This window comes from Crinia signifera, chromosome 4 (assembly GCF_055691185.1).
Source record: "Crinia signifera chromosome 4, ASM5569118v1, whole genome shotgun sequence".
In the NCBI taxonomy this organism is placed as follows: domain Eukaryota; kingdom Metazoa; phylum Chordata; class Amphibia; order Anura; family Myobatrachidae; genus Crinia; species Crinia signifera.
This window is the reverse complement of record NC_139220.1, coordinates 291,855,195-291,882,180: the sequence shown is the minus strand read 5'-3', so window position 1 is coordinate 291,882,180 and position 26,986 is coordinate 291,855,195. Positions and strand designations below refer to the sequence as shown.

The window sequence follows — 26,986 nt, the reverse complement described above, 5'->3', positions numbered from 1 at the left end:
TTCGCTCTCACTCAGTCCTCTGCTGGCAAATGATACAGGCCGTAATTCATTCTCGTGCTCCTGGTAGAGCACACCCCCTAGTCCATCTAGAGAGGCGTCGATGTGGAGTGTGTAGGTTAGGTCTGGGTTTGCATAGCTTAGTACTGGTGCTTCTGTCAAACATCTCTTCAAAGACAGGAAAGCTGCTTCGCACGCTGGTGTCCATCTGTCTCCAAAAGGCTCACCAACCTTAAAGCACTCCTTCTTGCTCTTAGTTTTCTTGTTCAGCGAAGGGTACCCCTTGGTGAGGTCGGTTAGAGGCTTAGCCACACTGGAGTAGTTGGGAACAAATCTCCGGTAATACCCACAGAAACCTAGGAATGACCTCAGTTCTTTCAATTTAATAGGCCTTGGCCATTTCTTCACCGCCTCCACCTTCTCTGGGTCCGTAGCTACCCCATCCCGACTGACGATGTGGCCCAGATACTTGACTTTTGATTGACACAGCAGACACTTGTCGATCGATAGTTTCAATCCACCTTCGATTAGTCGTTCTAGTACTTTTAAAAGGCGCTGATTGTGTTCTTCCAAAGTGGCTCCGAATACTATGATATCGTCAAGGTATACGACCACCTCTCGGTACGCCATGTCCCCGACAATCTTTTCCATGGCCCGTTGGAACGTTGCAGGGGCTCCCTTGATCCCTTGGGGCATATTCAAGAATTCAAAGAATCCTAGGGGACATATAAAAGCAGTCTTTTCCCTGTCTTCTGGCTTCATAGGGATCTGATAGTAACCATTTCTAAGATCAAGCACTGAGAACCAGTTGCTCCCCTGCAAACAGTCTAGGGCCTCATCCACTTTGGGCACGGTGTATTGGTCAGTGATAGTACGTTGGTTTAGCGTACGATAGTCTACGCACATTCTGATTTTGCCGCTTTTCTTTCGGGCTACCACTATTGGGGAAGCGTAAGGGCTCCGAGATTCAATAATTAGTTGGTTCTCAATCAATCCCTTCAAATGCTGTCTCACATCTTCGAAGTCAGCTGGGGCAATCCGTCGGGAGCGTTCTCTAAAAGGAGTCTCGTTGGTAAGTCGGATGCTGTGCTCAACTCCTTTTGCTGTGCCAAGGTCCCACTCTCCCTCGGAGAATGCCTGTTGGTATTTCTCAAGTTCAACGATCAGTTCATCTTTATCACTTTTATGAATGTCGCTCCCCTCAAAGCAGACATTGAATTTATCTTCTTTAGATTGTATGCAGAAAGAAGTCGTCTTGAACTGCTCACTCTCACCCTCCTGCCATTCTTGTAACAAGGAATACAACCGGGTATTTGTCCCCACGATCACTGGTGTCTCATCTCTCTCTTTCGATAAATCAGGGCACACCAAGGCAATTAAAGGGATCTCCAGAGTGTCACTTCCTTCTGATGATTCTTGATGGAATTTAAGAGTCACTTGTACATAGCCCGAATACGGATATTTTTCGGCACTAAGTCCCCATATCACGAGCCCGCTGAGTGGTTTAATGGGTACATCAGACAAGTTTTCTTGGTACCAATTTTCAAAGATTATGGACACTTGAGATCCGCTGTCGAGGAGTATTCGGCATGGTTTGTCGTTGATGGTCGCATTCAAATGGCAGGAGGGCCCCACCAAACCTTTAGGCAATTCCCCATTCCACCATGAGTTTCCCATGGCACAGTACGTGATTTCAAGGGAGTCTATGCGGGGTTCATAGGTCTCCCTCTCCCGTTTCCCTGATTCTGGCTTTCTTGGTGTTGCTCATCATTCTCAATTCTTCTGCCAGGGTTTCTGTATGCATTTCTATTACATTCAAATGCTCGGTGTCCAAATCTTCCGCAATTGAAGCACCCTCTACCGCTTCCTCTGCCCAAGCCTCTCACTGGGGTATAGCTGTTCCCATTAGGAGTCTTGGAGTTCTGTTTGGTCAAAAAACCCTCTATCTTTTTATTCTGTTCTTCTAACATCTTAAGAACCTTGCTCTCGAACTCACTGCTTTCTGTCGTAGGCTGGACCACCTTCACTTTCTTCACAGTCTTTTCCCTCATTTCGATCAGTGCTTCATCTTGTTTTATGTCTCTGAGTAAATCATTAAAGGTAGGAGGAGGATCTTGCATTGTTGAGCACCTCAATTTCTGCGCTACAGGGTCACTGGTCAAAGCCCCCCTTAGGAGCTGCTTGATCCGCTGTTTATCGACATCCTTCTTTTCAATCCCTCCTTTGTCCACGATCTTGTACAGCAGCTTGTCTAAACGAATTAGAAAAGTACTCAGCTTTTCTCCGGATTCTTGGAAAGTGTGGTATAAGCGGGATGTTAGATCTCCGACGTCTTCCATGGTTCCAAATGCATAATCAAGTGCCTCGAAGTAGGTGTCCAACGTGGCATTTGGGTTGCTACGCCGGGCAGCTTGTACTATCCCCATAGCTGGACCTCTCAGACTTTCAACGACTCTTTGCCTTTTGATCTTATCCGGACATTGCCATTCTTCGGCTTGTTGCACGGCTGCTTCTTTCCATGCTTCATAGTTTTCTTCCCCTGTGGGCACTGGTATGATGCCAGAGAATATGCGCAATCTTCTGTAGCTTCCCTCATAGTGCCACCTCTCCAGCTGCGTCACTACCCTATCTACTATGACCTCAAACTGTCCGCCATTAACATTAGTGGCCTGACTCTGTCCATCACTATCCTCCCCATCTCTTTCCTCTTTCTCTTTGTCACCATTGGCAGCAGTGGGTGTTCTTGTACTGGTAACCCCCTCGGGTCTTACGGGCCCCATTACATGCCACTTCCTCCCCGTCTCTGCGCTAGCTAAGATCATAGCTGGGATTAAACTGCGATCTAATTCCCTTAAATTTTCTATAAGAAATGCTACCGTCTTCCCCAAATCTCCTCTCCATTTATCCACTATCTTAGCTTTAACAATCCCACACAGTTTGTCTACTTGTTCCAATATTTTTTCATCTGAGAATTCTGTAAAATTTCCTGCTATCCCTATGCATTTTTTAGGATCTCTATTGTGTTGGATACACCATTCATAAATGTCTATTTCTGTTAATTTTTCCATGTTGTATCCCTGTCTGGTAAACAAAAGATCCTGAAACGTATATAATCTCAGCTACAGTGCCTCCAAATGTAACCCCTCCTTTAATGCTATTGGCAGGGGATACCACTGACAGGGTTATTTTGATTTTACTTTCTACAGAATTCTCAAATGACGAGAGATACCACCGTATATATAAAAGGTAAGTTTACTTTTCAAAATGTGATTGGTATAACATTACAATACAAACATTTGTATTCAATAAACAGTTTTTTATAACTTGTGGCTTCAACTATTTACTTTAACACTACAAACAAGCAGAACATGACGATTCAATAAGTAACTTTGCATGACGTATATACACTCAATGAACTACTATACTCCCTGTATTCCCTATACATATAGTAATGCATGCATTTACACAAAAATTACCATGGGCTGGCCAGCATATCAAAAACACACTGCATGTAAATATATTTGTTGGCGCGCGTTGGGGCCCTTGTGATGAGTTAAGTATAAAATCTATATGAATAAAGGTCTCTCCGCTAATCTTCACTAGGCGTTCCTAGCATTGCTGCAGTCTATGTCTCTGTCCCATAAGAATCCTTTACTACTAGTATATTACTAGGCTATACTGTTGCTGAAGTCTGATGTACTATTGTTGCCAAATGTAATTAAGTCACTGTTAGTACTTGGCAGAGGAGCTTAACACTGAACTCTTTAAGCTAGCTGTAGATATCTATCTGTATAGGATTGAAATTATGCTCTGCACATCCTAGGCTTTCCTTTACTTCTCTCAGTTAGTTAGGGGTTGTACTATAAGTAGTACCAGCTGGCTACCTATAGTGTAGAGGTGGGTATAGTAAAGGGGGTAGCTCACCAACTCTTGCAGCTGTACTTTATCTGTTTATCAACTGTCCCTGTTTGATGCCGGCTGGGAGACATTGGCTTCTCTCTTGTATTTGATGGCTGCCCAAATCCCCACCCCTAAACGCCTCTCCTCCCGTCTCCCGCTGGTACAACCAGGGTGTAGAGGGGGCGCAATAGGGGCTAGCTCGGGGCTGGATTCTCAGGCTCCTATCAGCGTTGATGGACAGGGGGGTGGAGCCTAAGTATTGCTGGCGCTTCTGGGCTCTCCGGTAATTAGCCGTGTGGGGTGGGGTTTATATAGGCTGTTTCCCAACTGCTGGGCGTTGTGGGGCGATGTGCTGTGAGAGGAACAGCTGGGCGGGCTTCTCCACGTTGGCCGCTACCACTGGGGAGGTGATTGGCGGCACCTCTCTCCTTCCTTGTGCAGCGTTGGGCGGCTCCTTCCCCGGCCGTCACGCCTCCTCCCGTCTCCCGCTGGCGAACCAGGGTGTAGAGGGGCGCGCCGGAGGGTCTCCTTCTCGGGCTGCTCGTCACAGGCAGCGGGCGAGGTTTACTCTCGGCGGCTGGACGCGGACTGGGGTGCGACGTCCAGCGGGCGGCTCCCTTCTCGTGCAGGGCAGCGCGGCTTCTCCCGGTGAGTAGAGCGCTGTCGGCTTTTCTCTGCACAGCACAAAGTTTCTCCTGGCAGCTGCAAGCGGCGTCTTAAGCTCTGCTCTCCCTCACCCTCTCCCGTCTCCCGCTGAGCGCTGCTATAGCATAGGCAGGCTCAGGGTGTGGAGGGGTACGCTTCAGAGGGCCCTTCTCTGGCGGCAGGTCACGGCATCCACCAGTGCTGAACAGCCGCCTCTAGCCTTTCTCCGCTGGCTTTAGATACCGGACTGATTGAAGTTCCAGGTGCTGCTTGGGTACTAAGATACTGTGTGCTCGGGGCGCTGTTTTATTGCCATTTTTTCTCCGGCCACAAGCTTGTGAAAGCTCTTTCCCTGGCTCCTGACCTCTCCTGCGGCAGTATGTTTACAGCTCAGTTTACAGCCAGAGCTGCGTGCAGGGAGGTGAGCGCTAGAAAGAGGGATCAGCTGTCTGGCTTTCAGTGTGCTGACAGCTCTTTTATACATAGACTGGGAGATCAGCTGATGCAGCACGAGCACAGCTGTTCTCCCGCTCAGCCCTCGAGCCAGCTGAGCTTCCCGCATTTTTAGTGTCCTCGAGGACACTGCAGACTGTATTTGATTGGCAGGTTGTGGTGGGTTCACCCGGAGGGCAGAGGCAGAGGGATAACTCTTATGTAAACCAAAGTCCTGGTGTATAAACACATTCCACGGTCACCAATGTTCTCTGCTGAATAATGGGCAATAAAAACACATATATGGCAAAGTTGCTAACTAGGATTATTTGTTTAGCATATATATATATATTCATGCCACCCTCTTTTACAGAGTTTATGAGCAACATGTACATTTAGGTTGCTCAGTTAGGGTTACCATATTTGTGCAAAAGTCCACAACACCACATGAATTTCCAATGCAAATGGCTGGATACTTAAACATGTACATATCTAACATATTTGCAGGCAAGTATATGTTACAGTCGGTAACAAGGAGGCCAGGATTAGCCAGTGGCAGCTCTCCCGCACCAGGCTAGATGAGCCTAGCATGGAACACATCTCTCTTCTTCTGTGAGTCGAATATGTCCATTCGGGAATTTTTTGCCTACTCCTGGTCCTGGTGATGACAAAGGTGGTCTGCGGAAGACTCGGTGCAGGACAGGGCACATATTAAAACACATTTAGATGGTGTGTGAGCTCCTGTACACACAGTAGGATAACACAGGCAGGTGGCAGCAAGGTACTGGCACTCTTGTCTAAAGAAATGAAGCTACTATGACAAGGTCAGAATGCCTACTAGACTCAGCTGCTGGGATTTTTGTTTTGATTGTAGGTAGTCCGGTTGGCACTCTCCACAAATGATGTTATAATAACCAATACAGCTAGTACGATGTCTTTGTTTCTGCTAGGAAAAAAAAACCTCTAGCCAAGAGGAATAATGTTCCTTTTGTCGGAAGCTCAGATCATGCTTTGGTCCCAGACCTGTGGACTAAAAACTTATGTGGAAGAACTCCAATATGAGGAGTTGTCCAATACGTTGACATGAGCAGGATGCCAGACATTTGTTACATACAGCATTCATTGTTCACCTAGCAGTGAGGTTAGCCGACATCCACACTCCATAAGAGCTCTTGGAGACCGCAAGGCCCTTTATTTTTAACCTAACGGAGGTCTCCATCCTGCTGCCTGCGGGTTGGTCCAAACCCATTCTGGGATATTTACAATGGATTTACACAACAACAACTTTTATTTATATATATTTACATTTGAACAGTTGAAGACAGAGTTGGAATCGGAGCATGAGTATATTGCAGCGCGTGTTTTAATCCCAAAATGCATGCCAGGAGCGCCATACTCAAACAGTAGTGGCAGTCAGGAGATCAGATTAGGAGATGTAGATGGTAGGAAGCAGAATGTGAGCTAAGCCTGATGACCTTCCACTTTAGGGCCTTGCAATTAGGGAAAATATAGAGGACAAAACATGATGGCCAAACAACGGTTGCGTTGGGAAACAGGAGAACAGGTGAGGAAACTAGAAATCCGTACCATGGATACACCGTAGTTATCCCCCTTACTTGTTGTGTAAGTGATATATTATTTACATGTAATCGACATGCTAAATAGTTTGAACATGTCATCATTTTGAACGTGTTAACAGTCTGACAAAAGATGTTTGCAGGTGGGGTTTTGTGAGACTGCGCACTAAGTGCGTTGGTGCGAGGTTAGCTGCTAGAAATGAACAGGTGATCGGCCTGTGAATTTTGCCAATATAACAGGGAATTTTCTGCGCTTCACCCCTAATGTATTAAAAAAACTGAGGATATGTGTTGGTTTATTTATGTATTAAACCAACACATATCCTCATTTTTTTTTTTTATTCATTAGGGTTGAAGCGCAGAAAATTCCATGTCATATTGACAAAAGATGTTGACTGCTTAGCCTTTGGAGACGGTTGCGGAAGAAATACAGCTTAATTTTCACAGGTCTAGTAACCATGTTGGAACTGCACCCCCAAATGATCTTCTGACTGTGTTTGTATCTGTAATTGGTCCATCGCCAATACCCCCAGTCCCCACACCATGTTTATCGTTGAGAAGACTGGGAGCCGCTGTTTGACTGATATTGGCAAATGTCACGGAATTCCAGAGGGCATCGGAGCAGATAAATAAAGGTGAGGAGAGTCCCGATACATTGTGATATGACAGAGAGATCATTTCAAGTCCACGGAAAATGTACTGCAAAATAAAGAATTATGTGAAGATACATATAATCTAGTAACGAAAACAGAACGATGCTATTGATGGTAAACGCTATGATCCAAGTCAAGTAGTTAAATTATTATATCCACCGAGAAACCCTTTCTTGAAAACCTCCCTTACTATCCAGATACAAAATAGTCCTCTTTGTTCCAAATGTACTTTCTCATATGAGTATTTAGGATGTGGTCAAAAAGTGATACTTTGGTAGAAATTGTGTCCACTAATGTTTCCAACTTAATCCATACATTTGTAACAGTTGTACAATAAAATAGTCTCTGTTACTCATTTGTATCAAATAGCTTTGGATGCACGCTGCAGTTCTGATTGTGCTTAATTCTAAAGCTAATGTCAATATGAAATCTGAGACCTAGATTGAAAAGGTCACCAGAACATAACTGGTCACCTCAATGCTCCAATAGTCGCATGATGATCATCCTTTTACTACTGTAAAATGCGCACGTTGTTCAGACAACATATATATATATATATATATATATATATATATATATATATATATATATATATATATATATATATATAGATAAATACTGATTAGAATGCCATCATATTAAGTGATACCTATATACTATGACTCCACGAGCGATAGTGACGAGAAGTACATGTACTGCAAGCAACTCTATCCCTGCCGATGGACAGCGTGATCGCGTTCTCTGCTGCAGCCGCTTCTCATAACCGCGTGTTTCCCACATCTATATTGGGTACAAGGAGCTACATGTGTTGCGCTGTGACCGGATCGTGTGGCCTGAGATCTCACAGCGGAAGTGAGACATCCAACCTAAAAGCGTCACACTGTCTCTGCTGCTGGTTGAACAGGCACATGTCCCAACGCTGTAAATTAACATTTTCTGGGGGGTTATATTTATGGAAACACAGGCAATCTTGGCGGTTTTTTTTTTTTTTTTTTCAAACTGCATAAAATATGCCACGGCCAATCAGGACGAAGGGCGGCTTTATTTCCGTCAAATGACAGCGTAGCCCAGTGTATAAATAGAGTTGTAGCAAGGGGTAATGCATTTCGCCCTTCTTCTTCTTCTTTGTACACCTTCTCAGAGAAACCAAGGATGGCCAGGACCAAGCAGACGGCTCGTAAGTCCACTGGCGGGAAAGCTCCCCGCAAGCAGCTGGCAACCAAGGCTGCCCGGAAAAGCGCTCCAGCTACCGGCGGCGTGAAGAAGCCTCATCGCTACAGGCCAGGTACCGTTGCCCTCCGCGAGATCCGCCGTTACCAGAAGTCCACGGAGCTGCTGATCCGCAAGTTGCCCTTCCAGCGCCTGGTGCGTGAGATCGCCCAGGACTTCAAGACCGACCTGCGCTTCCAGAGCTCTGCCGTCATGGCCCTGCAAGAGGCCAGCGAGGCTTACCTGGTGGGGCTCTTCGAGGACACCAACCTGTGCGCTATCCACGCCAAGAGGGTGACCATCATGCCCAAAGACATCCAGCTGGCCCGCAGGATCCGAGGGGAGAGGGCATAGAGATATTCGGCACTCCTGTACACGCAACGACACAAAGGCTCTTTTCAGAGCCACCAAATCTTTCTGTAAAACGAGCTGAAGCCGAAGTTTCATAACAATATTTAATTTGAGTGATGTTTATATCTGGCGGTAGCCCGGGGTCCTTGTGCAGTGACTTCACAGGGGTCTCCCTTGTGGAAATGTAGTGTTGATCACGTGTAAAGGGAACCCACGAGCACGTTGTAGGGAAGTTTAAAAGCACGTTCGTCCGTGTCCTTCCCACAAAGGCATTCTATACGAGTTTAAGCATAAACTACCAAGTAGTGTTTCATGGGTAGAATGTTGTGAAAACCTCGTCGGCGGAAATCTAGAAGATCGATCTCCTTCATGAAATGCCCCACAGCCTGTAGTACTTTTATTTCAGCTTCGACTAGTTCCCTGGGCGACGGCACAAGCTCCACGAGACGGTCAAGACACTACTGGCCATCACCTTAATAAACGAGGGAACGTTACAGGTAGCAGTTTGTACAAGTTAGGTTCTCGGAGTCCCTTTTCTTTCGGCACCATCTAGCGCTACGGTAACAAGTCTACTACTAGGTACGAGAGGCATATGACATGGAGCAACCTCGCAGATCAACATGTTTTCCCCATGTACTTTCCAGTGTCAATAGCACAGCGATTACCGGTGCAGTTTGACTCCTGCCCTGCTAAATCGGTCTACCTATTACACATGAGTCAGCTCTTTAAGGTCGGGGTGGGTGGCTCTGAAAAGAGCCTTTGTGTTGTGGGGTAAAATATCTGGCAGACACGTTACTTGCTCTTAGCTGGCTTATGGCTCTCGGTCTTCTTGGGCAGCAGCACGGCCTGGATATTGGGCAGAACACCTCCCTGGGCGATGGTCACCCCACCCAGGAGCTTGTTGAGCTCTTCGTCGTTGCGCACAGCCAGCTGCAGGTGGCGGGGGATGATGCGGGTCTTCTTGTTGTCGCGGGCAGCGTTACCGGCAAGCTCCAAAATCTCAGCCGTCAGGTATTCCAGCACCGCGGCCAGATAGACCGGGGCACCGGCACCCACACGCTCCGCATAGTTTCCCTTCCTCAGCAGACGGTGAACGCGACCAACTGGGAACTGGAGACCGGCACGAGATGAGCGAGTCTTGGCCTTAGCCCGGGTCTTGCCGCCTTGTTTGCCTCTGCCGGACATGTTCGGTTGACAAATACAAAAGATTTACTTAACGAAAAGAAACGTGCACGCCGAATGTACGAGCAGGAAATACTATTAGTGCCCTCCTCTTATATATACACTCAAAAAGGTCCAGCGCTTGCTCTGTGATTGGTCTGGTTTCAAACTAACCAATGCAGATCGAGTTTATTCGCACACCAATCAGTAAATGGCAGGAGGGGTTTCGATGCCGCCTACAGTCACACGATGCTTCCAGCCAATAGTGTTGCGAGCGATGACGAGGCCTCGTTTGCATATATTGCCTACAAATAGAGCCTATCTGGCGCTGTGCGGGACACATTGTCAGCTTTGTGCAGAACCGAGTTGCCTTTACAATGCCTGATCCAGCCAAGTCTGCGCCGGCGCCCAAGAAAGGCTCTAAGAAAGCCGTGACCAAGACCCAGAAGAAGGATGGGAAGAAGCGTAGAAAGACCAGGAAGGAGAGTTACGCCATTTACGTGTACAAAGTCCTGAAGCAGGTGCACCCTGACACCGGCATCTCCTCCAAGGCTATGGGCATCATGAACTCCTTCGTTAATGATATCTTTGAGCGCATTGCTGGGGAAGCTTCCCGCCTGGCCCACTACAACAAGCGATCCACCATCACCTCCAGGGAGATCCAGACCGCCGTACGCCTGTTGCTGCCTGGAGAGCTGGCCAAGCACGCAGTGTCCGAGGGCACCAAAGCCGTCACCAAGTACACCAGCGCCAAGTAATTTCCCCTTCTTCCACCCGCACCAACACAAAGGCTCTTCTAAGAGCCACCCACCTCCTCTCTAATCGAGCTGTAACTATGATGGTTTGTGCCGCGTCCAAGCTCTCGGCATGAGTGCGAAAATGCAGGCCGATGTCCATAACTGACTTGGGACGTACCCTCTAGCTTATTGTTAACCCCACTGGTTCACAAAAAAAGCCTTTATTTACCACATGCTAGGATCTAGGTACAATTGTAGGACAGGGTCGTTACATTCCATACATTGCAGATGTCTCTGGTTGCTGTAAAAAAAAAGAAAACCTGCGACCCATAGAGCGGCAATGTTCCCCGTGTGTAGTTGCCGAATATGTAAAGAATTATTTTGGATCGAAATGTTGCAAAGCATTATTAAATTGTAACATTTGGTGACTTTAAACCTCATATTAGAATATCCGAGGAACACAGTTGGTAAAGGATCGCTGTCTTTCAAAACGAAAAGTGCAGTATGTTATTGTAACAGGCTCTATTGCACTGAGTCACTTCTATGACACCCGGTTCCATTTCGTTGCATTTACTTAAGGGTGATCACATAATTCCTGCTTAGGCACACTTGGTTCCTAACGCCTACACAGTGATCAACAGTGTTCCGAATCGATAATCGGCTAAGGTCATTATCAGCGCCGTTGAATGTATTAAACTTGATTAAAAGGAAAAAAAGGTTCAGAGCGCAGAGTTGAAATACACACCGAGCCCGGGAGCCAGGGAAACGTTACAGTAGTTGTAATTGTTGTCAGAAGCGGTGTACCAGTCGGGAATGTATGTTGGTGTTTATTGCGAATTTTATTTTTCCCGCCGATATCTGGGCGACTCTCATTGTGTGGCTCATTTGTCATCACCAAATCCCCCACTTTTATATTGAAAAAAAAAAAATACAATGTATCTATATATCTATATATATTCCATGTATAATCAAATAAAATAAAAAAAAATAAAAATTCAACTATTGTCGTTGGGTCATTACGTTGCATCAATACAAATATTCACCACAACGTAGCGGAGTGGTTTAGTTCTCTAATCAAGCTCAATCGATACACTAGTTATTAACGAAGAAAACAATACCAAAGGAGCAATTAATATAAATCTAAACATAAAATAAGATACTCTAGTAATGAACGATATGAAAACAATAAAAAAAGGGGTGTGATTATGAAGGAAAGGCAAGGCGAGCCACGACTCCGCCTTTAAGTGCAAGTCACCCATCAGGTCCGCTCCACCAGTTGATAAAAGCCGGCTGACAGAGCTTTTGCTTATTCCTACTGATCGCAAGATTTTTGAGAATGTCTGGAAGAGGCAAAGGCGGAAAGGGGCTTGGCAAAGGAGGCGCTAAGCGCCACAGGAAGGTTCTTCGTGACAACATCCAGGGCATCACCAAGCCCGCCATCCGTCGTCTAGCTAGGCGAGGGGGTGTTAAGCGTATCTCTGGACTCATCTACGAGGAGACTCGTGGAGTGCTGAAGGTGTTTCTGGAGAATGTGATTCGTGATGCCGTCACCTACACCGAACACGCCAAGAGGAAGACCGTGACCGCTATGGACGTGGTCTATGCTCTGAAACGCCAGGGCCGCACTCTCTATGGGTTCGGGGGTTAAATTCTCAGGCGCATCTCGTGCAGTCACGCACACACAAAGGCCCTTTTCAGGGCCACCCATCTTTTCTACGAGAGCGCTGTTACAACCTCCCTATGTAACGTGGCTATGTGCCGGGTTGATTCGTCCCCTCACGCTAGAGGGATATGCTAGTGGATGCTGACAGTGAGGTGGGTGGCAGATGCAGTGGTTCTAATCTAGTGTCGGTGAACGTGTAGTTTCGCAACCCGCAATTTGTTGAAAAGGTTACACTATAAACCCTGCTGCTTAGCGACCACTTGCACAGCAGCATATAACTTTTACAGAGAATTGTGTTTTAAAAGGGGCACGAGGAAAGCAGATTGAAGAATGATCCAGTCCGCCTTCTCTGCGATTTACTGAACTATTTACCGTATATAGCCTTGCACCACACGGTTTGCTGCAGTTATTCCAGCTGGGGATAATAAAACACGATGCTGAGCTAGAGAGTTCTATAGTGGTAAATCGCACACCTTCCCTGCCACAGATTGAGCTTGCCCTTACAGAAGATTTAGGGCAGAACCGGCTGGGATGTATGGTGCCACGGTTTACAGTGATTTCAGCCCCTGGAAAGTGGGCAGGACTAATCAGCGGGATTTTTGAAAAAATGTAATGGCTCCACTTTCAGCCAATCGTTGAAAGGTGCATATCAACTTCTAGGTATCAGCGTGCGGCACAAAGCATAAGTTCCCCTCCGACCTTTGTCTGTAGATACCATTTTTTTGGGTATCACTGTGTTCACTTGAAAAGCGCACAAAAACTTGCTGCGCTATGAAACTGTTAATAAATAAAGAGAGCTGGTACGTAACTTTTATTAATCCCACTTTCCAGCATATCTGTAGAACTGTGTAGTGACTGAATTGAATGGGCACACTGGAACAGGCTGGCATCGCTGACTGTTGATTACCTACTGAAGGGCGCAGCCATCAGGCCACACCGCGCGCTTACAGCTCTGTCGAGAGAGGGTGGGTGGCTCTGAAAAGAGCCTTTTGGGGGAGAACAAGGGAGGGAGCGAGGATGCGTCTGCTCAGCCATTACTTCTTTGCCGCAGCTTTCTTGGGCTTGGCTGCCTTCTTGGCCGGGCTTTTTGCGGCTTTGGGTTTCGCTGCCTTCTTGGCCGGACTCTTGGCGGCTTTGGGTTTCGCCGCCTTCTTGGCAGGACTCTTGGCGGCCGCCTTCTTCGGCTTCACCGCTTTAGGCTTCTTTGGGCTTTTGGCAACAGCCGCTTTTGTGGGTTTCTTCACCTTCTTCGGGCTCTTGGCTGCACTCGGAGCTTTCTTGGGCTTTTTCGGGGATTTGGCCACTTTCTTTGCAGCAGGTTTCTTGGGCTTCAGAGACGTCTGGGCGACCTTCTTGCTCTCCGCCTGCTTCTTATTGAGCTTGAAGGAGCCGGAAGCGCCGGTGCCTTTCACCTGGGTGAGAGTTCCTTTGGTGACCAAACTTTTCACGCCCAGCTTCACGCGGCTGTTGTTCTTCTCCACATCGTAGCCTCCGGCAGCAAGAGCCTTCTTCAGGGCAGCAAGAGAAACCCCACTGCGCTCTTTGGAGGCGGCCACGGTTTTCACAATCAGCTCGGAGACGCTGGGTCCAGATGGCTTGGCGCTTTTCTTTGCTCCTCCAGCAGCCTTCTTTGGCTGCCTCTTCTTTTTGGCTGCGCCCTCTGAAGGAGGGACAGCGGCGGCGGCGGGTGCAGTCTCTGCCATCTTACGGAATCGGAACAGCAGAAAAAAAATGCGGTATAGTAGTTAAATCGCAATGCCCCAATCTGCTGATGTCTCTTATATAACCTGCCTGATGTGCTGTGATTGGCTCCCTTACAGTTGAGCGTTCTGTGCTCCCATTGGCGGAACAAGCAGGCGTGTGAACCCTTCCCTGTGTTATGAGTTTGTGACGATCTGATCTCACCCTGTGTTTCGCTAGCGCAGAAAAAGAGTGTTTTCTATAGCATAAGATGGACAGAGGACCGGCTCTCTCAGCCACCCTCGTACTTCAAGATCCCCCCTAACACCGTATGGCCACTGCTAGTTTAGTCGGTAACAAGGAGGCCAGGATTAGCCAGTGGCAGCTCTCCCGCACCAGGCTAGATGAGCCTAGCATGGAACACATCTCTCTTCTTCTGTGAGTCGAATATGTCCATTCGGGAATTTTTTGCCTACTCCTGGTCCTGGTGATGACAAAGGTGGTCTGCGGAAGACTCGGTGCAGGACAGGGCACATATTAAAACACATTTAGATGGTGTGTGAGCTCCTGTACACACAGTAGGATAACACAGGCAGGTGGCAGCAAGGTACTGGCACTCTTGTCTAAAGAAATGAAGCTACTATGACAAGGTCAGAATGCCTACTAGACTCAGCTGCTGGGATTTTTGTTTTGATTGTAGGTAGTCCGGTTGGCACTCTCCACAAATGATGTTATAATAACCAATACAGCTAGTACGATGTCTTTGTTTCTGCTAGGAAAAAAAAACCTCTAGCCAAGAGGAATGATGTTCCTTTTGTCGGAAGCTCAGATCATGCTTTGGTCCCAGACCTGTGGACTAAAAACTTATGTGGAAGAACTCCAATATGAGGAGTTGTCCAATACGTTGACATGACCAGGGTGCCAGACATTTGTTACATACAGCATTCATTGTTCACCTAGCAGTGAGGTTAGCCGACATCCACACTCCATAAGAGCTCTTGGAGACCGCAAGGCCCTTTATTTTTAACCTAACGGAGGTCTCCATCCTGCTGCCTGCGGGTTGGTCCAAACCCATTCTGGGATATTTACAATGAGCTACATGTGTTGCGCTGTGACCGGATCGTGTGGCCTGAGATCTCACAGCGGAAGTGAGACATCCAACCTAAAAGCGTCACACTGTCTCTGCTGCTGGTTGAACAGGCACATGTCCCAACGCTGTAAATTAACATTTTCTGGGGGGTTATATTTATGGAAACACAGGCAATCTTGGCGTTTTTTTTTTTTTTTTTTCAAACTGCATAAAATATGCCACGGCCAATCAGGACGAAGGGCGGCTTTATTTCCGTCAAATGACAGCGTAGCCCAGTGTATAAATAGAGTTGTAGCAAGGGGTAATGCATTTCGCCCTTCTTCTTCTTCTTTGTACACCTTCTCAGAGAAACCAAGGATGGCCAGGACCAAGCAGACGGCTCGTAAGTCCACTGGCGGGAAAGCTCCCCGCAAGCAGCTGGCAACCAAGGCTGCCCGGAAAAGCGCTCCAGCTACCGGCGGCGTGAAGAAGCCTCATCGCTACAGGCCAGGTACCGTTGCCCTCCGCGAGATCCGCCGTTACCAGAAGTCCACGGAGCTGCTGATCCGCAAGTTGCCCTTCCAGCGCCTGGTGCGTGAGATCGCCCAGGACTTCAAGACCGACCTGCGCTTCCAGAGCTCTGCCGTCATGGCCCTGCAAGAGGCCAGCGAGGCTTACCTGGTGGGGCTCTTTGAGGACACCAACCTGTGCGCTATCCACGCCAAGAGGGTGACCATCATGCCCAAAGACATCCAGCTGGCCCGCAGGATCCGAGGGGAGAGGGCATAGAGATATTCGGCACTCCTGTACATGCAACGACACAAAGGCTCTTTTCAGAGCCACCAAATCTTTCTATAAAACGAGCTGAAGCCGAAGTTTCATAACAATATTTAATTTGAGTGATGTTTATATCTGGCGGTAGCCCGGGGTCCTTGAGCAGTGACTTCACAGGGGTCTCCCTTGTGGAAATGTAATGTTGATCACGTGTAAAGGGAACCACGAGCACGTTGTAGGGAAGTTTAAAAGCACGTTCGTCCGTGTCCTTCCCACAAAGGCATTCTATACGAGTTTAAGCATAAACTACCAAGTAGTGTTTCATGGGTAGAATGTTGTGAAAACCTCGTCGGCGGAAATCTAGAAGATCGATCTCCTTCATGAAATGCCCCACAGCCTGTAGTACTTTTATTTCAGCTTCGACTAGTTCCCTGGGCGACGGCACAAGCTCCACGAGACGGTCAAGACACTACTGGCCATCACCTTAATAAACGAGGGAACGTTACAGGTAGCAGTTTGTACAAGTTAGGTTCTCGGAGTCCCTTTTCTTTCGGCACCATCTAGCGCTACGGTAACAAGTCTACTACTAGGTACGAGAGGCATATGACATGGAGCAACCTCGCAGATCAACATGTTTTCCCCATGTACTTTCCAGTGTCAATAGCACAGCGATTACCGGTGCAGTTTGACTCCTGCCCTGCTAAATCGGTCTACCTATTACACATGAGTCAGCTCTTTAAGGTCGGGGTGGGTGGCTCTGAAAAGAGCCTTTGTGTTGTGGGGTAAAATATCTGGCAGACACGTTACTTGCTCTTAGCTGGCTTATGGCTCTCGGTCTTCTTGGGCAGCAGCACGGCCTGGATATTGGGCAGAACACCTCCCTGGGCGATGGTCACCCCACCCAGGAGCTTGTTGAGCTCTTCGTCGTTGCGCACAGCCAGCTGCAGGTGGCGGGGGATGATGCGGGTCTTCTTGTTGTCGCGGGCAGCGTTACCGGCAAGCTCCAAAATCTCAGCCGTCAGGTATTCCAGCACCGCGGCCAGATAGACCGGGGCACCGGCACCCACACGCTCCGCATAGTTTCCCTTCCTCAGCAGACGGTGAACGCGACCAACTGGGAACTGGAGACCGGCACGAGATGAGCGAGTCTTGGCCTTAGCCCGGGTCTTGCCGCCTTGTTTGCCTCTGCCGGACATGTTCGGTTGACAAATACAAAAGATTTACTTAACGAAAAGAAACGTGCACGCCGAATGTACGAGCAGGAAATACTATTAGTGCCCTCCTCTTATATATACACTCAAAAAGGTCCAGCGCTTGCTCTGTGATTGGTCTGGTTTCAAACTAACCAATGCAGATCGAGTTTATTCGCACACCAATCAGTAAATGGCAGGAGGGGTTTCGATGCCGCCTACAGTCACACGATGCTTCCAGCCAATAGTGTTGCGAGCGATGACGAGGCCTCGTTTGCATATATTGACTACAAATAGAGCCTATCTGGCGCTGTGCGGGACACATTGTCAGCTTTGTGCAGAACCGAGTTGCCTTTACAATGCCTGATCCAGCCAAGTCTGCGCCGGCGCCCAAGAAAGGCTCTAAGAAAGCCGTGACCAAGACCCAGAAGAAGGATGGGAAGAAGCGTAGAAAGACCAGGAAGGAGAGTTACGCCATTTACGTGTACAAAGTCCTGAAGCAGGTGCACCCTGACACCGGCATCTCCTCCAAGGCTATGGGCATCATGAACTCCTTCGTTAATGATATCTTTGAGCGCATTGCTGGGGAAGCTTCCCGCCTGGCCCACTACAACAAGCGATCCACCATCACCTCCAGGGAGATCCAGACCGCCGTACGCCTGTTGCTGCCTGGAGAGCTGGCCAAGCACGCAGTGTCCGAGGGCACCAAAGCCGTCACCAAGTACACCAGCGCCAAGTAATTTCCCCTTCTTCCACCCGCACCAACACAAAGGCTCTTCTAAGAGCCACCCACCTCCTCTCTAATCGAGCTGTAACTATGATGGTTTGTGCCGCGTCCAAGCTCTCGGCATGAGTGCGAAAATGCAGGCCGATGTCCATAACTGACTTGGGACGTACCCTCTAGCTTATTGTTAACCCCACTGGTTCACAAAAAAAGCCTTTATTTACCACATGCTAGGATCTAGGTACAATTGTAGGACAGGGTCGTTACATTCCATACATTGCAGATGTCTCTGGTTGCTGTAAAAAAAAAGAAAACCTGCGACCCATAGAGCGGCAATGTTCCCCGTGTGTAGTTGCCGAATATGTAAAGAATTATTTTGGATCGAAATGTTGCAAAGCATTATTAAATTGTAACATTTGGTGACTTTAAACCTCATATTAGAATATCCGAGGAACACAGTTGGTAAAGGATCGCTGTCTTTCAAAACGAAAAGTGCAGTATGTTATTGTAACAGGCTCTATTGCACTGAGTCACTTCTATGACACCCGGTTCCATTTCGTTGTATTTACTTAAGGGTGATCACATAATTCCTGCTTAGGCACACTTGGTTCCTAACGCCTACACAGTGATCAACAGTGTTCCGAATCGATAATCGGCTAAGGTCATTATCAGCGCCGTTGAATGTATTAAACTTGATTAAAAGGAAAAAAAGGTTCAGAGCGCAGAGTTGAAATACACACCGAGCCCGGGAGCCAGGGAAACGTTACAGTAGTTGTAATTGTTGTCAGAAGCGGTGTACCAGTCGGGAATGTATGTTGGTGTTTATTGCGAATTTTATTTTTCCCGCCGATATCTGGGCGACTCTCATTGTGTGGCTCATTTGTCATCACCAAATCCCCCACTTTTATATTGAAAAAAAAAAAAAAATACAATGTATCTATATATATATATATTCCATGTATAATCAAATAAAATAAAAAAAAATAAAAATTCAACTATTGTCGTTGGGTCATTACGTTGCATCAATACAAATATTCACCACAACGTAGCGGAGTGGTTTAGTTCTCTAATCAAGCTCAATCGATACACTAGTTATTAACGAAGAAAACAATACCAAAGGAGCAATTAATATAAATCTAAACATAAAATAAGATACTCTAGTAATGAACGATATGAAAACAATAAAAAAAGGGGTGTGATTATGAAGGAAAGGCAAGGCGAGCCACGACTCCGCCTTTAAGTGCAAGTCACCCATCAGGTCCGCTCCACCAGTTGATAAAAGCCGGCTGACAGAGCTTTTGCTTATTCCTACTGATCGCAAGATTTTTGAGAATGTCTGGAAGAGGCAAAGGCGGAAAGGGGCTTGGCAAAGGAGGCGCTAAGCGCCACAGGAAGGTTCTTCGTGACAACATCCAGGGCATCACCAAGCCCGCCATCCGTCGTCTAGCTAGGCGAGGGGGTGTTAAGCGTATCTCTGGACTCATCTACGAGGAGACTCGTGGAGTGCTGAAGGTGTTTCTGGAGAATGTGATTCGTGATGCCGTCACCTACACCGAACACGCCAAGAGGAAGACCGTGACCGCTATGGACGTGGTCTATGCTCTGAAACGCCAGGGCCGCACTCTCTATGGGTTCGGGGGTTAAATTCTCAGGCGCATCTCGTGCAGTCACGCACACACAAAGGCCCTTTTCAGGGCCACCCATCTTTTCTACGAGAGCGCTGTTACAACCTCCCTATGTAACGTGGCTATGTGCCGGGTTGATTCGTCCCCTCACGCTAGAGGGATATGCTAGTGGATGCTGACAGTGAGGTGGGTGGCAGATGCAGTGGTTCTAATCTAGTGTCGGTGAACGTGTAGTTTCGCAACCCGCAATTTGTTGAAAAGGTTACACTATAAACCCTGCTGCTTAGCGACCACTTGCACAGCAGCATATAACTTTTACAGAGAATTGTGTTTTAAAAGGGGCACGAGGAAAGCAGATTGAAGAATGATCCAGTCCGCCTTCTCTGCGATTTACTGAACTATTTACCGTATATAGCCTTGCACCACACGGTTTGCTGCAGTTATTCCAGCTGGGGATAATAAAACACGATGCTGAGCTAGAGAGTTCTATAGTGGTAAATCGCACACCTTCCCTGCCACAGATTGAGCTTGCCCTTACAGAAGATTTAGGGCAGAACCGGCTGGGATGTATGGTGCCACGGTTTACAGTGATTTCAGCCCCTGGAAAGTGGGCAGGACTAATCAGCGGGATTTTTGAAAAAATGTAATGGCTCCACTTTCAGCCAATCGTTGAAAGGTGCATATCAACTTCTAGGTATCAGCGTGCGGCACAAAGCATAAGTTCCCCTCCGACCTTTGTCTGTAGATACCATTTTTTTGGGTATCACTGTGTTCACTTGAAAAGCGCACAAAAACTTGCTGCGCTATGAAACTGTTAATAAATAAAGAGAGCTGGTACGTAACTTTTATTAATCCCACTTTCCAGCATATCTGTAGAACTGTGTAGTGACTGAATTGAATGGGCACACTGGAACAGGCTGGCATCGCTGACTGTTGATTACCTACTGAAGGGCGCAGCCATCAGGCCACACCGCGCGCTTACAGCTCTGTCGAGAGAGGGTGGGTGGCTCTGAAAAGAGCCTTTTGGGGGAGAACAAGGGAGGGAGCGAGGATGCGTCTGCTCAGCCATTACTTCTTTGCCGCAGCTTTCTTGGGCTTGGCTGCCTTCTTGGCCGGGCTTTTTGCGGTTTTGGGTTTCGCTGCCTTCTTGGCCGGACTCTTGGCGGCTTTGGGTTTCGCCGCCTTCTTGGCAGGACTCTTGGCGGCCGCCTTCTTCGGCTTCACCGCTTTAGGCTTCTTTGGGCTTTTGGCAACAGCCGCTTTTGTGGGTTTCTTCACCTTCTTCGGGCTCTTGGCTGCACTCGGAGCTTTCTTGGGCTTTTTCGGGGATTTGGCCACTTTCTTTGCAGCAGGTTTCTTGGGCTTCAGAGACGTCTGGGCGACCTTCTTGCTCTCCGCCTGTTTCTTATTGAGCTTGAAGGAGCCGGAAGCGCCGGTGCCTTTCACCTGGGTGAGAGTTCCTTTGGTGACCAAACTTTTCACGCCCAGCTTCACGCGGCTGTTGTTCTTCTCCACATCGTAGCCTCCGGCAGCAAGAGCCTTCTTCAGGGCAGCAAGAGAAACCCCACTGCGCTCTTTGGAGGCGGCCACGGTTTTCACAATCAGCTCGGAGACGCTGGGTCCAGATGGCTTGGCGCTTTTCTTTGCTCCTCCAGCAGCCTTCTTTGGCTGCCTCTTCTTTTTGGCTGCGCCCTCTGAAGGAGGGACAGCGGCGGCGGCGGGTGCAGTCTCTGCCATCTTACGGAATCGGAACAGCAGAAAAAAAATGCGGTATAGTAGTTAAATCGCAATGCCCCAATCTGCTGATGTCTCTTATATAACCTGCCTGATGTGCTGTGATTGGCTCCCTTACAGTTGAGCGTTCTGTGCTCCCATTGGCGGAACAAGCAGGCGTGTGAACCCTTCCCTGTGTTATGAGTTTGTGACGATCTGCTCTCACCCTGTGTTTCGCTAGCGCAGAAAAAGAGTGTTTTCTATAGCATAAGATGGACAGAGGACCGGCTCTCTCAGCCACCCTCGTACTTCAAGATCCCCCCTAACACCGTATGGCCACTGCTAGTTTAGTCGGTAACAAGGAGGCCAGGATTAGCCAGTGGCAGCTCTCCCGCACCAGGCTAGATGAGCCTAGCATGGAACACATCTCTCTTCTTCTGTGAGTCGAATATGTCCATTCGGGAATTTTTTGCCTACTCCTGGTCCTGGTGATGACAAAGGTGGTCTGCGGAAGACTCGGTGCAGGACAGGGCACATATTAAAACACATTTAGATGGTGTGTGAGCTCCTGTACACACAGTAGGATAACACAGGCAGGTGGCAGCAAGGTACTGGCACTCTTGTCTAAAGAAATGAAGCTACTATGACAAGGTCAGAATGCCTACTAGACTCAGCTGCTGGGATTTTTGTTTTGATTGTAGGTAGTCCGGTTGGCACTCTCCACAAATGATGTTATAATAACCAATACAGCTAGTACGATGTCTTTGTTTCTGCTAGGAAAAAAAAACCTCTAGCCAAGAGGAATGATGTTCCTTTTGTCGGAAGCTCAGATCATGCTTTGGTCCCAGACCTGTGGACTAAAAACTTATGTGGAAGAACTCCAATATGAGGAGTTGTCCAATACGTTGACATGACCAGGGTGCCAGACATTTGTTACATACAGCATTCATTGTTCACCTAGCAGTGAGGTTAGCCGACATCCACACTCCATAAGAGCTCTTGGAGACCGCAAGGCCCTTTATTTTTAACCTAACGGAGGTCTCCATCCTGCTGCCTGCGGGTTGGTCCAAACCCATTCTGGGATATTTACAATGGATTTACACAACAACAACTTTTATTTATATATATTTACATTTGAACAGTTGAAGACAGAGTTGGAATCGGAGCATGAGTATATTGCAGCGCGTGTTTTAATCCCAAAATGCATGCCAGGAGCGCCATACTCAAACAGTAGTGGCAGTCAGGAGATCAGATTAGGAGATGTAGATGGTAGGAAGCAGAATGTGAGCTAAGCCTGATGACCTTCCACTTTAGGGCCTTGCAATTAGGGAAAATATAGAGGACAAAACATGATGGCCAAACAACGGTTGCGTTGGGAAACAGGAGAACAGGTGAGGAAACTAGAAATCCGTACCATGGATACACCGTAGTTATCCCCCTTACTTGTTGTGTAAGTGATATATTATTTACATGTAATCGACATGCTAAATAGTTTGAACATGTCATCATTTTGAACGTGTTAACAGTCTGACAAAAGATGTTTGCAGGTGGGGTTTTGTGAGACTGCGCACTAAGTGCGTTGGTGCGAGGTTAGCTGCTAGAAATGAACAGGTGATCGGCCTGTGAATTTTGCCAATATAACAGGGAATTTTCTGCGCTTCACCCCTAATGTATTAAAAAAACTGAGGATATGTGTTGGTTTATTTATGTATTAAACCAACACATATCCTCATTTTTTTTTTAATTCATTAGGGTTGAAGCGCAGAAAATTCCCTGTCATATTGACAAAAGATGTTGACTGCTTAGCCTTTGGAGACGGTTGCGGAAGAAATACAGCTTAATTTTCACAGGTCTAGTAACCATGTTGGAACTGCACCCCCAAATGATCTTCTGACTGTGTTTGTATCTGTAATTGGTCCATCGCCAATACCCCCAGTCCCCACACCATGTTTATCGTTGAGAAGACTGGGAGCCGCTGTTTGACTGATATTGGCAAATGTCACGGAATTCCAGAGGGCATCGGAGCAGATAAATAAAGGTGAGGAGAGTCCCGATACATTGTGATATGACAGAGAGATCATTTAAAGTCCACGGAAAATGTACTGCAAAATAAAGAATTATGTGAAGATACATATAATCTAGTAACGAAAACAGAACGATGCTATTGATGGTAAACGCTATGATCCAAGTCAAGTAGTTAAATTATTATATCCACCGAGAAACCCTTTCTTGAAAACCTCCCTTACTATCCAGATACAAAATAGTCCTCTTTGTTCCAAATGTACTTTCTCATATGAGTATTTAGGATGTGGTCAAAAAGTGATACTTTGGTAGAAATTGTGTCCACTAATGTTTCCAACTTAATCCATACATTTGTAACAGTTGTACAATAAAATAGTCTCTGTTACTCATTTGTATCAAATAGCTTTGGATGCACGCTGCAGTTCTGATTGTGCTTAATTCTAAAGCTAATGTCAATATGAAATCTGAGACCTAGATTGTAAAGGTCACCAGAACATAACTGGTCACCTCAATGTTCCAATAGTCGCATGATGATCATCCTTTTACTACTGTAAAATGCGCACGTTGTTCAGACAACATATATATATATATATATATATATATATATATATATATATATATATATATATATAGATAGATAAATACTGATTAGAATGCCATCATATTAAGTGATACCTATATACTATGACTCCACGAGCGATAGTGACGAGAAGTACATGTACTGCAAGCAACTCTATCCCTGCCGATGGACAGCGTGATCGCGTTCTCTGCTGCAGCCGCTTCTCATAACCGCGTGTTTCCCACATCTATATTGGGTACAAGGAGCTACATGTGTTGCGCTGTGACCGGATCGTGTGGCCTGAGATCTCACAGCGGAAGTGAGACATCCAACCTAAAAGCGTCACACTGTCTCTGCTGCTGGTTGAACAGGCACATGTCCCAACGCTGTAAATTAACATTTTCTGGGGGGTTATATTTATGGAAACACAGGCAATCTTGGCGGTTTTTTTTTTTTTTTTTTCAAACTGCATAAAATATGCCACGGCCAATCAGGACGAAGGGCGGCTTTATTTCCGTCAAATGACAGCGTAGCCCAGTGTATAAATAGAGTTGTAGCAAGGGGTAATGCATTTCGCCCTTCTTCTTCTTCTTTGTACACCTTCTCAGAGAAACCAAGGATGGCCAGGACCAAGCAGACGGCTCGTAAGTCCACTGGCGGGAAAGCTCCCCGCAAGCAGCTTGCAACCAAGGCTGCCCGGAAAAGCGCTCCAGCTACCGGCGGCGTGAAGAAGCCTCATCGCTACAGGCCAGGTACCGTTGCCCTCCGCGAGATCCGCCGTTACCAGAAGTCCACGGAGCTGCTGATCCGCAAGTTGCCCTTCCAGCGCCTGGTGCGTGAGATCGCCCAGGACTTCAAGACCGACCTTCGCTTCCAGAGCTCTGCCGTCGTGGCCCTGCAAGAGGCCAGCGAGGCTTACCTGGTGGGGCTCTTCGAGGACACCAACCTGTGCGCTATCCACGCCAAGAGGGTGACCATCATGCCCAAAGACATCCAGCTGGCCCGCAGGATCCGAGGGGAGAGGGCATAGAGATATTCGGCACTCCTGTACATGCAACGACACAAAGGCTCTTTTCAGAGCCACCAAATCTTTCTATAAAACGAGCTGAAGCCGAAGTTTCATAACAATATTTAATTTGAGTGATGTTTATATCTGGCGGTAGCCCGGGGTCCTTGAGCAGTGACTTCACAGGGGTCTCCCTTGTGGAAATGTAGTGTTGATCACGTGTAAAGGGAACCACGAGCACGTTGTAGGGAAGTTTAATAAAAGCACGTTCGTCCGTGTCCTTCCCACAAAGGCATTCTATACGAGTTTAAGCATAAACTACCAAGTAGTGTTTCATGGGTAGAATGTTGTGAAAACCTCGTCGGCGGAAATCTAGAAGATCGATCTCCTTCATGAAATGCCCCACAGCCTGTAGTACTTTTATTTCAGCTTCGACTAGTTCCCTGGGCGACGGCACAAGCTCCACGAGACGGTCAAGACACTACTGGCCATCACCTTAATAAACGAGGGAACGTTACAGGTAGCAGTTTGTACAAGTTAGGTTCTCGGAGTCCCTTTTCTTTCGGCACCATCTAGCGCTACGGTAACAAGTCTACTACTAGGTACGAGAGGCATATGACATGGAGCAACCTCGCAGATCAACATGTTTTCCCCATGTACTTTCCAGTGTCAATAGCACAGCGATTACCGGTGCAGTTTGACTCCTGCCCTGCTAAATCGGTCTACCTATTACACATGAGTCAGCTCTTTAAGGTCGGGGTGGGTGGCTCTGAAAAGAGCCTTTGTGTTGTGGGGTAAAATATCTGGCAGACACGTTACTTGCTCTTAGCTGGCTTATGGCTCTCGGTCTTCTTGGGCAGCAGCACGGCCTGGATATTGGGCAGAACACCTCCCTGGGCGATGGTCACCCCACCCAGGAGCTTGTTGAGCTCTTCGTCGTTGCGCACAGCCAGCTGCAGGTGGCGGGGGATGATGCGGGTCTTCTTGTTGTCGCGGGCAGCGTTACCGGCGAGCTCCAAAATCTCAGCCGTCAGGTATTCCAGCACCGCGGCCAGATAGACCGGGGCACCGGCACCCACACGCTCCGCATAGTTTCCCTTCCTCAGCAGACGGTGAACGCGACCAACTGGGAACTGGAGACCGGCACGAGATGAGCGAGTCTTGGCCTTAGCCCGGGTCTTGCCGCCTTGTTTGCCTCTGCCGGACATGTTCGGTTGACAAATACAAAAGATTTACTTAACGAAAAGAAACGTGCACGCCGAATGTACGAGCAGGAAATACTATTAGTGCCCTCCTCTTATATATACACTCAAAAAGGTCCAGCGCTTGCTCTGTGATTGGTCTGGTTTCAAACTAACCAATGCAGATCGAGTTTATTCGCACACCAATCAGTAAATGGCAGGAGGGGTTTCGATGCCGCCTACAGTCACACGATGCTTCCAGCCAATAGTGTTGCGAGCGATGACGAGGCCTCGTTTGCATATATTGCCTACAAATAGAGCCTATCTGGCGCTGTGCGGGACACATTGTCAGCTTTGTGCAGAACCGAGTTGCCTTTACAATGCCTGATCCAGCCAAGTCTGCGCCGGCGCCCAAGAAAGGCTCTAAGAAAGCCGTGACCAAGACCCAGAAGAAGGATGGGAAGAAGCGTAGAAAGACCAGGAAGGAGAGTTACGCCATTTACGTGTACAAAGTCCTGAAGCAGGTGCACCCTGACACCGGTATCTCCTCCAAGGCTATGGGCATCATGAACTCCTTCGTTAATGATATCTTTGAGCGCATTGCTGGGGAAGCTTCCCGCCTGGCCCACTACAACAAGCGATCCACCATCACCTCCAGGGAGATCCAGACCGCCGTACGCCTGTTGCTGCCTGGAGAGCTGGCCAAGCACGCAGTGTCCGAGGGCACCAAAGCCGTCACCAAGTACACCAGCGCCAAGTAATTTCCCCTTCTTCCACCCGCACCAACACAAAGGCTCTTCTAAGAGCCACCCACCTCCTCTCTAATCGAGCTGTAACTATGATGGTTTGTGCCGCGTCCAAGCTCTCGGCATGAGTGCGAAAATGCAGGCCGATGTCCATAACTGACTTGGGACGTACCCTCTAGCTTATTGTTAACCCCACTGGTTCACAAAAAAAGCCTTTATTTACCACATGCTAGGATCTAGGTACAATTGTAGGACAGGGTCATTACATTCCATACATTGCAGATGTCTCTGGTTGCTGTAAAAAAAAAAGAAAACCTGCGACCCATAGAGCGGCAATGTTCCCCGTGTGTAGTTGCCGAATATGTAAAGAAT

General features: G+C 47.6%; 13 protein-coding genes and 1 long non-coding RNA gene across 14 annotated transcripts; 7 read left to right on the top strand and 7 right to left on the bottom strand.

The window, feature by feature from the left end:
* Positions 1 to 1,700: 1,700 nt before the first annotated feature.
* Positions 1,701 to 3,065, bottom strand: LOC146073194 (paraneoplastic antigen Ma2-like). The gene has a single exon (XM_083180380.1). It carries the CDS (start codon positions 3,063 to 3,065, stop codon positions 1,701 to 1,703), a length of 1,365 nt encoding a protein of 454 aa, XP_083036506.1.
* Positions 3,066 to 6,999: 3,934 nt separating this feature from the next.
* Positions 7,000 to 8,164, bottom strand: LOC146072746 (uncharacterized). The gene is made up of 2 exons (XR_014473229.1): positions 7,854 to 8,164; positions 7,000 to 7,250 (listed from the first exon to the last, which is right to left on the bottom strand). It is a non-coding gene; the product is annotated as an uncharacterized LOC146072746 (long non-coding RNA).
* A 164-nt stretch (positions 8,165 to 8,328) lies between these two features.
* On the top strand, positions 8,329 to 8,767 carry LOC146072745 (histone H3). Its single transcript, XM_083179941.1, has one exon. It carries the CDS (start codon positions 8,357 to 8,359, stop codon positions 8,765 to 8,767), a length of 411 nt encoding a protein of 136 aa, XP_083036067.1. The 5' UTR covers positions 8,329 to 8,356.
* Positions 8,768 to 9,556: 789 nt separating this feature from the next.
* On the bottom strand, positions 9,557 to 9,949 carry LOC146073193 (histone H2A type 1). Its single transcript, XM_083180379.1, has one exon. The coding sequence runs from the start codon at positions 9,947 to 9,949 to the stop codon at positions 9,557 to 9,559; it is 393 nt and encodes a 130-aa protein (XP_083036505.1).
* Positions 9,950 to 10,265: 316 nt separating this feature from the next.
* On the top strand, positions 10,266 to 10,735 carry LOC146072744 (histone H2B 1.1). The gene has a single exon (XM_083179940.1). The coding sequence runs from the start codon at positions 10,303 to 10,305 to the stop codon at positions 10,681 to 10,683; it is 381 nt and encodes a 126-aa protein (XP_083036066.1). The 5' UTR covers positions 10,266 to 10,302; the 3' UTR covers positions 10,684 to 10,735.
* Positions 10,736 to 13,123: 2,388 nt separating this feature from the next.
* LOC146072743 (histone H1.11L-like) lies at positions 13,124 to 14,064 on the bottom strand. The gene has a single exon (XM_083179939.1). It carries the CDS (start codon positions 14,026 to 14,028, stop codon positions 13,360 to 13,362), a length of 669 nt encoding a protein of 222 aa, XP_083036065.1. The 5' UTR covers positions 14,029 to 14,064; the 3' UTR covers positions 13,124 to 13,359.
* A 1,362-nt stretch (positions 14,065 to 15,426) lies between these two features.
* Positions 15,427 to 15,888, top strand: LOC146072742 (histone H3). The gene has a single exon (XM_083179938.1). The coding sequence runs from the start codon at positions 15,453 to 15,455 to the stop codon at positions 15,861 to 15,863; it is 411 nt and encodes a 136-aa protein (XP_083036064.1). The 5' UTR covers positions 15,427 to 15,452; the 3' UTR covers positions 15,864 to 15,888.
* A 763-nt stretch (positions 15,889 to 16,651) lies between these two features.
* LOC146073192 (histone H2A type 1) lies at positions 16,652 to 17,044 on the bottom strand. The gene has a single exon (XM_083180378.1). The coding sequence runs from the start codon at positions 17,042 to 17,044 to the stop codon at positions 16,652 to 16,654; it is 393 nt and encodes a 130-aa protein (XP_083036504.1).
* Positions 17,045 to 17,360: 316 nt separating this feature from the next.
* Positions 17,361 to 17,830, top strand: LOC146072741 (histone H2B 1.1). Its single transcript, XM_083179937.1, has one exon. It carries the CDS (start codon positions 17,398 to 17,400, stop codon positions 17,776 to 17,778), a length of 381 nt encoding a protein of 126 aa, XP_083036063.1. The 5' UTR covers positions 17,361 to 17,397; the 3' UTR covers positions 17,779 to 17,830.
* Positions 17,831 to 19,083: 1,253 nt separating this feature from the next.
* On the top strand, positions 19,084 to 19,465 carry LOC146072740 (histone H4). Its single transcript, XM_083179936.1, has one exon. It carries the CDS (start codon positions 19,095 to 19,097, stop codon positions 19,404 to 19,406), a length of 312 nt encoding a protein of 103 aa, XP_083036062.1. The 5' UTR covers positions 19,084 to 19,094; the 3' UTR covers positions 19,407 to 19,465.
* A 754-nt stretch (positions 19,466 to 20,219) lies between these two features.
* On the bottom strand, positions 20,220 to 21,160 carry LOC146072739 (histone H1.11L-like). Its single transcript, XM_083179935.1, has one exon. The coding sequence runs from the start codon at positions 21,122 to 21,124 to the stop codon at positions 20,456 to 20,458; it is 669 nt and encodes a 222-aa protein (XP_083036061.1). The 5' UTR covers positions 21,125 to 21,160; the 3' UTR covers positions 20,220 to 20,455.
* Positions 21,161 to 24,300: 3,140 nt separating this feature from the next.
* On the top strand, positions 24,301 to 24,711 carry LOC146072738 (histone H3-like). The gene has a single exon (XM_083179933.1). It carries the CDS (start codon positions 24,301 to 24,303, stop codon positions 24,709 to 24,711), a length of 411 nt encoding a protein of 136 aa, XP_083036059.1.
* Positions 24,712 to 25,502: 791 nt separating this feature from the next.
* LOC146073191 (histone H2A type 1) lies at positions 25,503 to 25,895 on the bottom strand. Its single transcript, XM_083180377.1, has one exon. The coding sequence runs from the start codon at positions 25,893 to 25,895 to the stop codon at positions 25,503 to 25,505; it is 393 nt and encodes a 130-aa protein (XP_083036503.1).
* Positions 25,896 to 26,211: 316 nt separating this feature from the next.
* On the top strand, positions 26,212 to 26,681 carry LOC146072737 (histone H2B 1.1). Its single transcript, XM_083179932.1, has one exon. The coding sequence runs from the start codon at positions 26,249 to 26,251 to the stop codon at positions 26,627 to 26,629; it is 381 nt and encodes a 126-aa protein (XP_083036058.1). The 5' UTR covers positions 26,212 to 26,248; the 3' UTR covers positions 26,630 to 26,681.
* Positions 26,682 to 26,986: the final 305 nt, after the last annotated feature.

Bases quoted from the DNA above. Each gene is read 5' to 3' on its own strand.
- LOC146073192 (XM_083180378.1), bottom strand. From the start codon at position 17,044: ATGTCCGGCAGAGGCAAACAAGGCGGCAAGACCCGGGCTAAGGCCAAG.
- LOC146072743 (XM_083179939.1), bottom strand. From the start codon at position 14,028: ATGGCAGAGACTGCACCCGCCGCCGCCGCTGTCCCTCCTTCAGAGGGC.
- LOC146073193 (XM_083180379.1), bottom strand. From the start codon at position 9,949: ATGTCCGGCAGAGGCAAACAAGGCGGCAAGACCCGGGCTAAGGCCAAG.
- LOC146072738 (XM_083179933.1), top strand. From the start codon at position 24,301: ATGGCCAGGACCAAGCAGACGGCTCGTAAGTCCACTGGCGGGAAAGCT.
- LOC146073194 (XM_083180380.1), bottom strand. From the start codon at position 3,065: ATGGAAAAATTAACAGAAATAGACATTTATGAATGGTGTATCCAACAC.
- LOC146072740 (XM_083179936.1), top strand. From the start codon at position 19,095: ATGTCTGGAAGAGGCAAAGGCGGAAAGGGGCTTGGCAAAGGAGGCGCT.
- LOC146072739 (XM_083179935.1), bottom strand. From the start codon at position 21,124: ATGGCAGAGACTGCACCCGCCGCCGCCGCTGTCCCTCCTTCAGAGGGC.
- LOC146072745 (XM_083179941.1), top strand. From the start codon at position 8,357: ATGGCCAGGACCAAGCAGACGGCTCGTAAGTCCACTGGCGGGAAAGCT.
- LOC146072742 (XM_083179938.1), top strand. From the start codon at position 15,453: ATGGCCAGGACCAAGCAGACGGCTCGTAAGTCCACTGGCGGGAAAGCT.
- LOC146072744 (XM_083179940.1), top strand. From the start codon at position 10,303: ATGCCTGATCCAGCCAAGTCTGCGCCGGCGCCCAAGAAAGGCTCTAAG.
- LOC146072737 (XM_083179932.1), top strand. From the start codon at position 26,249: ATGCCTGATCCAGCCAAGTCTGCGCCGGCGCCCAAGAAAGGCTCTAAG.
- LOC146072741 (XM_083179937.1), top strand. From the start codon at position 17,398: ATGCCTGATCCAGCCAAGTCTGCGCCGGCGCCCAAGAAAGGCTCTAAG.
- LOC146073191 (XM_083180377.1), bottom strand. From the start codon at position 25,895: ATGTCCGGCAGAGGCAAACAAGGCGGCAAGACCCGGGCTAAGGCCAAG.